The 12,340-nt window shown below is 36.3% G+C and overlaps 1 protein-coding gene and 1 long non-coding RNA gene across 26 annotated transcripts in view; one reads left to right on the top strand and one right to left on the bottom strand.

Moving 5' to 3' along the window:
- Positions 1-12,340, bottom strand: part of CEP170 (centrosomal protein 170) — a 144,357-nt gene that overhangs the window by 40,725 nt on the left and 91,292 nt on the right. For 13 of the 25 annotated variants that reach the window (XM_082469981.1, XM_082469980.1, XM_082469971.1 and 10 more), the window contains one exon: positions 9,427-10,070. In XM_082469981.1, coding sequence (XP_082326107.1) covers positions 9,427-10,070 — 644 coding nt within the window. The remainder of the gene's footprint in view (positions 1-9,426; positions 10,071-12,340) is intronic. The other 12 variants (XM_082469966.1, XM_082469967.1, XM_082469968.1 and 9 more) reach the window with 2 other exon arrangements.
- Positions 1-12,340, top strand: part of LOC309665210 — a 402,660-nt gene that overhangs the window by 350,724 nt on the left and 39,596 nt on the right. The gene's annotated exons all lie outside the window — the stretch shown is intronic.

The following is a 12,340-nucleotide window of genomic DNA, read 5'->3' as shown; positions in this document are numbered from 1 at the left end:
AGTACAAAATCAGGTGTCCCTCACTCAGCTAGGAACTTTTTTAGGCTAGAAGTCTAAACTGAGGAAGGGAGAGAGATCAGATATCTGTCCAACTTTTATGCTTCCACTCTAAGTAGAACTCTCCTCCCCAAGTTTGTCAGTCAGTTTTTAATTCTTCTGAAGGGCATGGGGAGGAAGGAGGAGTGGTATGGGAACAGAAAATTTCTCTTTGAACTTATATTCTCTGAGCTCTCTGGGACTGGCAGCTTAAAGATAACTTATTTATCTTAGGGGTTGGGAGTGGCTTTCATGCACTCTCTCCTACAGTTCCCATGAGCCACGTGGGTGCACCTCCATATGGGGGAGTGACCTGTGACCCTCCCCACAGCCTCTAGGTTTAGGGTAAGAAGACAGAATTCTGGAACATGTTCTCAATCTTTTCTTTTGAATATGTGTATGTGATATCTGGCATCTCACCTTGGGATTTCACATCTGTATCTCATTGACTACTTTAAACAATTTTAACAACCTGTTACTGAGATATGGTACTTGTTATTTGTAGGCTATTGGGCTCACCACCATAGGGCATTTAATATGTATATAATATAGATATAACTCAGTCCTTGCTCTCGAGGAGTTTAGTCCAAAACAGGAGCTTAGGAAAAAAAAAGAGAATGTCACCTGAACCATGCAGGGGTATTTTGCAGTTAAAACAATATTTCTATAAGAACCAGACAATATTTTTAGATTTTAGTTTTAAATTTAAAGAAACTAAACATTCTTCAGATGATAAAGGGCTAGTATATACAACACAAACCAAGCCTATGAAAAGTTTGCCCTTGGTTTTTCACTAGCATATTACCATTATCGTCATTTTTGTTTAAAAGTTCAGACTGTACTAAAAATGTCCACCGTTTCTAATTCTGAAATTGGAGGTTGGGGAAGGGGGAATAATGGTATATCAAACCAAAGAACACAGGATTAACTTTCATGGGGGTAAATATTCCACCTACTGAATACTTGTAAAGAGAGGTCAAATTACATTTGGCAACCTCAGACATAGGTGGCTTGCTTCTTGTGACAGAAAGTGGAGACAAAAGGGGTGGGGGAAGGGAGAAGACTTAGGCATAGAAATACGATAATACAAATGTAGAGCAAAATGGCAATTCAATAGCAATAGTCTTTTATTTATTAGCTAAAAAATTTTCCAGATCAGTTGAAATTCAGAATTTATCTTCCCACAGAAATGAGAAACATAATAGGTTAAATATCAAGCTTTTGTAGGCCTATTTTAAAATAACAACGGAAGAATGGTACTGCATTAGTATACTGATCATATCAAAGTGTCTAAGTAAAAATGAACTCAAGTTTCACCCTCAGATGATGAGAACGTCTCTTTCTTCAATGAGCAACGGCCTCCTGGGTAAGGAGAGCAGGGTCTCTACCAGTTCAAATCAATAGTAGAGGTTCCCATGGCTTATGGAAATCACTTCACACATAAATAGTTCAAGAACTATGCAGAATGCTAGCCACTAACATCAGGGAACAAAATCAGGAAGATTTAATAGAGGAGAATTTTTTTAAACTTGTAATTTTCCATCAAACTCTAATTTCATTTTTAAAATGGAAAGTCCCACAAATTCAGTGGAATAAACGGTTCTGAATGTTTAACATTGTTATTTTTATAACATATTTGTAATCAACTTTTAAATGGAAAATTCAGACAAAATTGTTAGAAAAAAAGGAGTTAAGAATGGGGGTAGGAGAGATATTTTATAATTTATCATGGTATACAAATAAACACATATACATGCATGCTCATGGAGCATTATTCACAATAGCCAAAAGGTAGAAGCAACCCAAATGTCTATTAATGGATGAATGGATAAATAAAATGTGGTATACCCACACAATGGTATATTATTCAGTCATAAAAAGGAATGAAGTGTTGATGCATGCTATAGCATGGATGAACCTTGAAAAGATATGCTAAGTGAAAAGTAGCAAGTCATAAAAGGCCACATACTATGAGATTCCATTTATATGACATGGCCAGAATATGCTAATCCACTGATGCAGAAAGTAGATTAGTGGTTGCCAGGAGCTGGGGGACGGAGGAATCTGAAGTGACTGCTTAATAGGTATGGGATTTCTTTTTAGGGTGATGAAAATGTCCAGGAATTAGACAGTGCTGATGGTTGCATAACACCGTGAATGTACTAAAAATCAATAAACTGCACACTTTAAATGGCTAACGTGGCAAATGTCATGTGCATTTTACCTCAGTTTTTTAAAAAGGGCACTATCTGGCCTTATCTTCTTCCTTTTTACCTCTGTCTGGGTAAATCTTTGTCCTCTCCCAAAATCTATCCTACATCCTTGATTCTTCCCATTCCTTAGGAGTCTTACAGCCACAATCTCTTCCCTTTCCATCACTGTTTACCATTCTTTTTCTATTAGCTCCTCCTTTTGTATATTCAAATCACACTCAGGTCTACTCTAATGCTTCTATAGTTAAAATGTCCAATTTCTCTCCTCTTTATGGCTTATTTCATTGTCATGAATTCTTTTCTTTCATCCCTAAAATCTGACTGCTCATCAATGACCATCTTACCTTTCCTTTCCTTGCCAAACAGATTCTTAAGCACTAAGTCGTTAGGTAGGTACCGCTAGAAATGCAAAGGTATCTCTAGTTTTCTACCAATCAAGGCAATTCCCCTGAAACTTATACATTTCTTCTGACACATCCATGTTTCTTAGTACAAGAAATCATGTTTCTTAGTACAAAGAGAAGCTTATAAAACATGCAAGGTTTTAAATTATACATTTTAACAAGTTACTTTGAAATCAAGATATAAACTAGTTTCAGCACATAAAATACAGGAAAACCTGTTTGTGGAGGCCTGATTGGATTTAACCAATCTATAAATTCAATGAAATAATTTAGCTAATATATAGCTAACCACATACAAATATTGATAAAAATGAAAAAAGCATGTCAAAAATTTTTCTTTCTCATTCATTCATTCAACAGATATTGAGTGTCTACTACATACCAGGCACTGATCAAGGCACAAGACATACAGAAATGGTCAAGGCAAATAAGATCATTCTAGAAAGGACAGAAAGAAAGTAAACTAGCTAGAGGTAAGTTCTATAAAGAAAATGAAACATGGTAGTAAGAGGGGAATGCTAGGGCTATTTTAGGTAGGGTGGTTAAAAAAAAGCCTCTGAAAGTAAATTATGAGAAGGAGGTAGGCATGCAAAAACAAAACAAAACAAAAAAACCACACAGGGAAGAGCTCATTAGACTAGGGCACAGTAAGTGGAAAGCCCCTTAAAAGCAGGAAAATAAATAAGATCTCATACAATAATAGAGAAAGGAAAACAGGGGCAAACCTATTAAATGTTAAGCTTTTGACTGAAAAAAAGGTGAGGGTTCCCTTATGAAGCTTTGGGAATTAATATAGCAGGATAGGGTTTCCTATACCTAAGAAGAACATGGGGTGCTACGAAGGGGAGAGGAGCATCAATCAGAGTGACCAAAAGTAAATTCTCCTGATAGAAAATTTAAAAAAAAATTCTTCAGTGAAGAGACCGCAAGAAAGAAGATTAGTATAAGAGGAAGAAAAATCAAGCTGTCATAATTTACCTGTTAAGAACCACTATTTGCTTTGGCCCATTAACTCAGATTATTTCTGGATTGACAGGAAGTAGAAAAAAATGTTAAGTCAAAATCCAAATGCAGCCTCTGTTATCAATGTCCTCTCTTACGACTCAAGCTCTTATTTGATCTCTTATCCTTTAGTTCCCATACATCTTGATTGGGTGTTTGAGTGGACTTTGAACATGCCTCCTTCCTCTGTGTTCTAACTGGCACGCTCTACCTAGATTCTGACTCTGGTTTATCATGGTTCCCTGGCTCTGACTGGGACCTAATGTAAAATCTTGCTGTGAACTAGAGTTTGGAATATCTCCATTCCAAACTGCTTAAACCTGGATCTAGGTTCTCAGCACGGACTTCCTCTGGGCTGACGCACTGCTGTAGCCGTTCTTCATTCCATGTTTCCAGTCTTGTTATAGTTCTCCTGGTTCTGGATTTTTCCCTACCACCTGCTGCCTACAGAATCAGCACTGATAGATACAAGGCCCCATGAGGGGAGAGAATATGCTAATAAGAGGTATTTGGGGAGTCAAAACTCAGGAAAGGAGAAGTATCTGGAAGAACTGGTCTATGGTATGAAATTTATGGAGAAGCGAAATACTTTTTCGAAAGAACCTCAAGCCCTCTACAATGATCAATTTTTTCCTTTTCATTTAATATTTAGCTTTCTGTTTTCACTACAAATCTTCCTCATTTAGCTTAAAAGGCTATGAAGCAGCCCTGACAACATCCTCCTCTTCCCTCGGCAGAACTGTGGACGAAGGAGTGGGGAAAGAAACTGCTACTATGATGGGTTCTCTAGGTACCATAGGGAAGTCAAAGGAGGGAGGTCTAGGGGAGATTATCATTGCAATGGAAGATAATTACCTTTAATCCAGGCAGTTAACAGCACTTTCTTATTATAGCGCATCTCCATGTAAGCTTAGATGTAAAACTTAAGAGTTCTTTATAAATAACAGACATTTGTGTTAATATTATGAAAGGTAAATTTGGGGACAAAGCATAAAATAAGCTTATCTACGGACAAACACACAACACAAAAGTACAAACCAAAATGCTGTAATCCCATAACTTGGGGGTTGGGGTGTGGATATCTCAGCACCTTTTAACTACTTAACAATACAACCAGCACTGAAAAAGATAATAGGATTTCAGCTTGGTCATCTCTTTAAAGAGATCACATTTTAACAGTATGCAACTTCTCCTGAGTTAAGATGGAAACATATGTTCTGCTTATCTTCTCTAGACCCAGAAATACAATGTATTTTGGGGAAAAACTGAAAAGGCATTCTAGTGCTTATCATATTTAATATCAGTGTATCATGTAACACTGCTGCTTACTCAACTTTTTGAGTAAGTGAGTTTTTGACTCCAAGATACTATTTTCTTTTGGTTTTCTCTTAGTCCTCTGTTTGATCCTCCTTTATTCACTCTTATTCCTTTGTCCACCCACACTGGTGTTGCTAAAAATTTCATACTTTGCCTCTTCTCATGCTATACATTCTTTCCAAGTGATCTCATCTATTATTCTGCATTCACATCTACTCTCTTATAATTCCAAAACTGTTATTTTAGCCCAGACCTTTGTATCTTTCCTAAGATCCAGACCTTTATATCCAACTGACTACTGGACATGTCAGCAGCTTTTTAATTGCCTTCTCTGCTTCCAGCCTTTCCAATTTTCAATCCATTCTTCACACTTACAACAGTGATTTGCACATCACTGCCAGATTTAAAAGCTTTCAATGATTCACCACTGCCTTTAGCATTAAAAAATCTAAAGTTCTTCGTATGATATGTAGGGGCCTTCAAGATCTAGTCCAATCTCATCTCTCTAAAAGTAACTGTGGTCCTCTGAGCAAGTCCTCTACCCTCCTGTGCTTTTGAAAAGGTTGCTCCATATTTTTGGAAAACCCTCCTTGACCATACCTGTTAAAGGATTAATTCCACATGTTTCAAAATGAGCTCAGTTGGCAATTAAATTCAATATTTATTGAGGACATTTTATATACCAGGCACTAGGTTCCTGCAGTCATGAAGTTTATATTCTTGTGTGCAGACGCACGCGTGTGTGTGTTATAGTGGAGTGGGGAGGCAAATAAATAAATAGGAAACTATCACCTGGTTAAAAAGCTTATGATTAAAAGGAAACAAGCTGATTTGACAGTGACTAGGGAGGTTTCCTTAGATTGGATAGCTAAAGACTTCTCTGAGGAAAAGATATTTAACCTGAGATCCCCTCATGTAAGCTACTGGTACCCTTCCTTGAAGAGTTGGTTTATCAAAGCATTCATCATACCGTTTTTAATTCATATGTTTTCACTTGTGTATTTCCGTCCCTCCACATACTTAGTTATTGAGGGGAAGAACTCTGTCTTTTCAGTTGCAATCTCTCTCTCCTAACACAAAGCCTGGCACATGGTTGATGTTGAATAAAGGTTGATAAAAGTATAAATTAATGAAATACACCAGCTCTCAAATAAGGGAGTAAAAAGGGAAAGAGACCACATTTTTTCAGGACCAAACAACAATTAAATTCAGATGGACAACAGCTGATGGTCCCAACTTCCATGCCACACATCCTAACTTCAAAGGGGAGAAAATGGATGACAGCTTACCCAAGCAATTCGATATGATGCTTGAATCTACTCCCATCCTCCCAAAGTCCTTCTTATGCCTTGATTCTGACTATTTTTGGTCTTTGTTTTCTTCAGGCCCACAGGTTACCTCATTTTCTTCAGACATTTGTTTCCCCAGAGCCTGACTTTAGTTAGCCTGAAGCTTTAACCACAGCTAGTAGAATCTCAGCTCTTTTTCTTTGGTATTCACAAGATAATGTAGTGATTCTTGTTCTTCCCTAGACTTACGGTCTTAGCTTTGTTTTCTGGTTTATACAAACCAAGAATGACTCTGAATTATCTACTTAGTCACATCCTGACATTATTCCCTTAAATGAATCCTGCTTTAAAATCTTGGTTTCCTTTATCCATAGTTTGACCGTATAATTTGTCATGGAAACTGGGGCTCTTTTTGAAAATGAAAAAAAGATGCTTATGATAATTATAGACAGCAGGTATACACCAGGTTTTGTGGTCCCTCTCTCTATCCAGCAGTTTACTTTTAAAGAGTCTCATCTGCAACAGTGACTTCTTTCTTGGCTTTCTGCTCTTCTGGACAGGCTATTCCCTTGCACTGTACCTTCCACTTGAGCTTCAGATTTGGCCCTTTCAATGCTGAGGAACTTTTCAGGATTAATCAATACCTAGTGTAGAGATTCATATGTGGAAACTCCTAGTAAGGGTAATAACATAGCTAACGTTTATAGACCTTTAACTATAAGATAGGCATTGTAATAAGACTTTTATATATTTTATTGAATTCTTTTCATAACTTAGTGAAATCTCCAGTTTATTAAAAAAATAAACACAGGCTTAAAGAGGTTAGTTTACTCGAGTTTACTCAATGTACTTATATCTAGTACATGTAGGGTTTGCACTTAATCTCAAATCTGTCTGCCTGCAAGTGTTCACGTTCTTAAATACTACAATATAACCCCTCACTGTAAGATCTTTTAATAGAGAAAACATCAATAACTATGAATGAAATATCCATAAACCAAACAAAGCTATAATAGGATAAAATTAATATTAATCTGAATTTTAAAACTTCTTAGCACTCTCTTTTTTTTTTCGAAACCTATCCTTTTATTTTCTATTTGACAGTATTTTAAATAGCACTATACTTGTTCTCAATAACCAGAGGAAAAATTATAAACTTTAAAATAATCTGAAAGAAATGTCATTATTGATTCCCAATGATGAAAATAATTCGAAATCACCAAGAGTCATTTTCTATTGCTACCACCGTGTTCTTAGATTTCCTTTAATATAATCAGAAAAATCACTTTATCTATTTCTTAATTGCTTTATTTCGCTTATTAACAACTTTCATAACATCTATTTCCTAAATTAATGGGTCTCCAAAAGTTTGGAAGTCTATACCCCAACAGTAAAAAATTTTGAGCATGTGCTCCTCAATAAATGGATATTAGAAATTACATACATACACTATAGAACACACTCCTAAATAGAAATAAAAACTATGAAATTAAAAGTAAACACAGGCCTTCCGTGGTGGCGCAGTGGTTAAGAATCCGCTTGCCAATGCAGGGGACACGGGTTCAAGCCCTGGTCTGGGAAGTTCTCACACGCCACAGAGTAACGAAGCCCATGCGCCACAACTACTGAGCCTGCGCTCTAGAGCCCGTGCTCCGCAACAAGAGAAGCCACCACAATGAGAAGCCCGTGCACAACAAAGAGTAGCCCCTGCTCGCCACAACTAGAGAAAGCCCGCAGGCAGCAACGAAGACCCAACGCAGCCAAAAATAAATAAATAAATTAAAAAAAAAAAAAAGTAAACATAAATCCAGGGCTTCCCTGGTGGCGGAGTGGTTAAGAATCCGCTTGCCAATGCAGGGGACACAGGTTCGAGCCCTGGCCGGGGAAGATCCCACATGCCGCGGAGCAACTAAGCCCATGTGCCACAACTACCGAGACTGTGCTCTAGAGCCCGCGAGCCACAACTACTGAGCCCGCATGCAACAACTACTGAAGCCCGTGCACCTAGAGCCCATGTTCCACAACAAGAGAAGCCACCGCAACGAGAAGCCTGCGCACTGCAACCGAGAGTAGCCCCCGCTCGCCGCAACTAGAGAAAGCCCGTGCGCAGAAACGAAGACCCAACGCAGCCAAAAATAAATAAAATAATTAAATTTATATATATATAAAAAAAGTAAACGTAAGTCCTAATAATTTTCCTGTATCCCCAAGGGTTATTTACCTTGTCTACTCTCTAAAAGACCACTATGTAAACTCATCATCTGAACCAGTGCATCTCAAATGTTAATGTGCATATGAACCCTCCTTTAAAGCAGATTCTGATTCAGTATGTTTAAGATGGGCCTGAGATTTTGTATTTCTAACAAGCTCCCTAATGATGCTAATGCTGCTCACGTGCTGAGTAACAAGAACTTAAACAAGAGATTAATGTTTAGCCAAATTTATGTTTCTATCTTCCAGGGGATAAAATATACAGCTGATTCTAAAGTCAACCTTCCATTACTGGAAGCAAAACTACTTTTTAAATCATACAACAATCATTATACACATTAACCGATAACATCAAAAATCAAATCTGAAATGTAAATAATCATCATGACTAGGTATACACTTGGTTAAACTCAGAGTATCATAAACACACTGATTTTGTTTTTATACACTTTTCTATCACCACAGACAGCACTGAATAGAAATTAAGAGAAGAAACTAAGGAAAAAGAACAAAATTGATTAAAACATATGTATTTTCATCTGCTTCCAAAATGAAATTAGTAGGCAGGAAACCTTTGTTTATTATCAGTTAATGTTCATGTTTATATTAACAGAGTCATAGCAATCTGGTTTTGATTTTTAGTTTTTAAATAAATGCAAAGTGAGAATGGCCAAAGTATAGCATTTGAAAAGTCAATCTTAAATTTATACAACTTTAAAAGGTCCAATCAGCTTATACATACAGGACTTCACATATGAAACTCGGGCAAATTCAGAATATAAGCAGAATAAACTCAGAAAGCATTTTGGTCTTATTGTTAGTCTTGCAGTTCCCTAACAAAATCCTAAAGTTTCAAGATACTGACTACATGAAAACATTTTATACTCTCTAGTAATTTCCAATAGTAATACACCACGAGAAAACTAATATCATACCCAAATTTCAATTATTTACCTTGTCAATCATTTTCCTTGCTTCCACTTCCTCACTGTTGGGATTCTCTAACTCAATGGTATAAGTACCCTTGTCACTTTGGTCATCATCATTATCCTTTTCAGAAGCAGCAGAAGTAGCTTGATTTTTTAACATTTTATCCATCTCCTGGCTTGGTCTGTGCCCCAGACTCCCTGAACTTCTTAATAATGCAGTTTGTAGGAAGGGAATTGACACCGATGGCTCCTCTGATTTCTGTTTTAACAATTTCCCATGTGGAACACCATGCCCCCCTCTGTGGTGCGCAGAGCTAGTCTGTAAAGACAAAGAAACCACTTTGGCATCTGCTGTTGGAGATTTTGTTTTTTCAAGTTTTGTATGTGGTGCTGTATAAGTAGTTTCCTGACACAAGATTCCCGTACTGTGAGTAAAAGAATATGACCTTCTTTTTCTGGGACTGTCTTCATCAAAGAATGCAATCATAAAAGCAGTTTGACTTACAACAGCTTGGTCTTGATGCTTTTCAGTAGCCTGGGCCTTCTGTAGCTTTTTCTGTTCTGAATGGTGGCGCCTTAAGTGTTCCTCAAGAGTTGCACGTTTGCTACAGCGCCTGTGAGCCCCAGCATTTTCTGAGTCACTTTGTGTACCATCATCATGTTTATTTCCTGGACACAAAAAAGAAACCGCATAATAGAGAAGGAAAAAATCCCATGTAGAAAATTAGAAGCACATACAAAGGTGCTGCTTGTTTTGTCCCCTTCCCCTTTTCAATCAAAAGTCATATGTTCTTTTCAGTAACAGGCTCTGCAAACTTCCCTCAACTGCAATGCTTACATTCAAATTTTATCAACCAACAATGAGTCCTTTATAAACAACTGAATAGGATTACTTTTCTTTCTCCAAATTTTAACTTTATAATGGTTCACCAATGCCTTAACAGATAAGCAATGCTATATCATCTGTGACAGTCTGTATTTATAACATTAAACATTTATCCTGCCTTTAAACCTTATACCTTATTTAAGCAATCAAAAATTTATTTTTAGCATTAGAGAGAAAAAGACAGAAAAAAGTGTGATCCCACTGAAGTGTTTATCATTACACAGGAAAAGAGAATGCAAATGCCATAAAAAATGTGATGAAACTTAACTTTCAGTGACGTTCAAAACTTCCAAAAGTATAGCATACCTTGCCTTTTTAATATAACAATGCAAATTTGTAGTTTCCACCAATTATTGTACAATTCTTTACCAACCTCTTTCTAGCTATGAGAAGTTTTGCAATTTTGCATGTGTGCTCATTTAAACTCTGGTGGCTTCAGCGAGTTAAATAAAGCATGCTAAAAGGCCTAGCATGGAAAAGCGCAGTCTATGAAATCCTACATAAATCTACCAGACAAATGGCATGGTGCTAAATATAACTAGATAAAAATATGTCTTCTCTGTTAAGCATATAGAGTCAAGTTAGAATACTGTAGTTGAATTATGAAAACATCAGCTTCCTACCAGAGGTTTTTTTGTTACCCTTCATAGTTCTATTAGGGATTAAATGTGAAAGTTTATGAAAATTACTTGATTTTTCACTGATTTAGAATTCTTATTATCTAAATAATAAGTAAACTAGAAGAAATAATCAAATTACAATTATTATATTATTATAGCATGAATTTAATGGAAAGTCAAGAGTTATTCTATGCATGTTTTAGATTGAATCACAAATGAGGGCTGAATCACAAATGAGGGCTTAAATGATAGCTCTTTAGAAGAAAGCTATAAATTACTCTAGTCAACCACGTGTATTCCAATACTTCCAGGACTAAATCTGAAATCTTTCTTCAAAGTAGCAACTACTGAAAATGCAATCTGAAAGGAAAAAAATGGTGTTTAATTTAATTAATGGAATTTGTGCCTTGGTAATTAAGCTAGGGATAGGCAGATCGAATGCAGAACCAAACAAAACTACTAGTTCAAATACAAAACTCATTAAAAACAGGACATTGTACAACCTATTTCATATTGCACTGGACGCACTGAAAAGGAATCCGGTTTGTGAGAGCTGTAAATAACTAAACTCCCACATTTCATGTGCAGTAAGACCAGACAACCCATATCACACACGTACACAATATGAAAATGCCATCTTCACAGAATTTAGTTCTTGTAACACCATACAAAAATTTGGCACTTATTTGGTGTCAGGTCCTTTCAGTATCTTTTCTTTAAGTTATAGGTTAAAAATTCTCTATAGATTAGCCATTTTCTTTTTTCAAAAATTATTATTCTTTTTGCATTTCTCAGTGTTATAGAAGATAACACATCTGATCAGAACTGCAATTTCTGTTCTTACTTAACAAAAAAAAAAAAATCACTGGGAACTGTTCTTAACAAGATTCTTTCTGTTTTGTCTGTTATTAATCAGGCATTAATATGTTGAAGTTCTTTCAGTATTTTTAAGGGTAGATTAGCTGTAACCTAGTCAGGAGTTGTGGCCAAAAAAAGCTGCAACTCTCCTAAAGGGTAAAAGTGTATGGGCTTTGTGAACATTATTTTCTTTAACTGTCCCAAAGCACGTGCACTTCACTCTTGCAGGAGCAAAGTTGTTTTGTTTTACCTACTTTCAAGTTTTTGACTAAGCAGTTGCTGAAAGTCTATTATTGTAAAATTGTTACAATTTGCTATACTTATATTTATCTAGAGACTAGATATATACTTTTGATATCTTAAATTGTGGAAAATCTTTATCTAATGATGGCAGCTCTGACTTTGGGGAAAAGTAAAATGTCATTCACAAATATGTCTGAAGAAATAAAATGGATCTATCTTGGATCAAAAATGAGTTATATTCACAAAGACATTTTCTTGGATGGTTTGTAAAATGGCCTGAAGGCAGCAAATCCAAAAGCAGGGTTCTAAGCAATAGCAACATACTAGAATGT

The sequence above is a fragment of the Balaenoptera physalus genome (assembly GCF_965194825.1).
Source record: "Balaenoptera physalus genome assembly, chromosome: 1".
NCBI classification, from domain to species: Eukaryota; Metazoa; Chordata; class Mammalia; order Artiodactyla; family Balaenopteridae; genus Balaenoptera; species Balaenoptera physalus.
The sequence above is the reverse complement of the archived record's forward strand: the minus strand, read 5'-3'. Positions and strand labels throughout refer to the sequence as shown.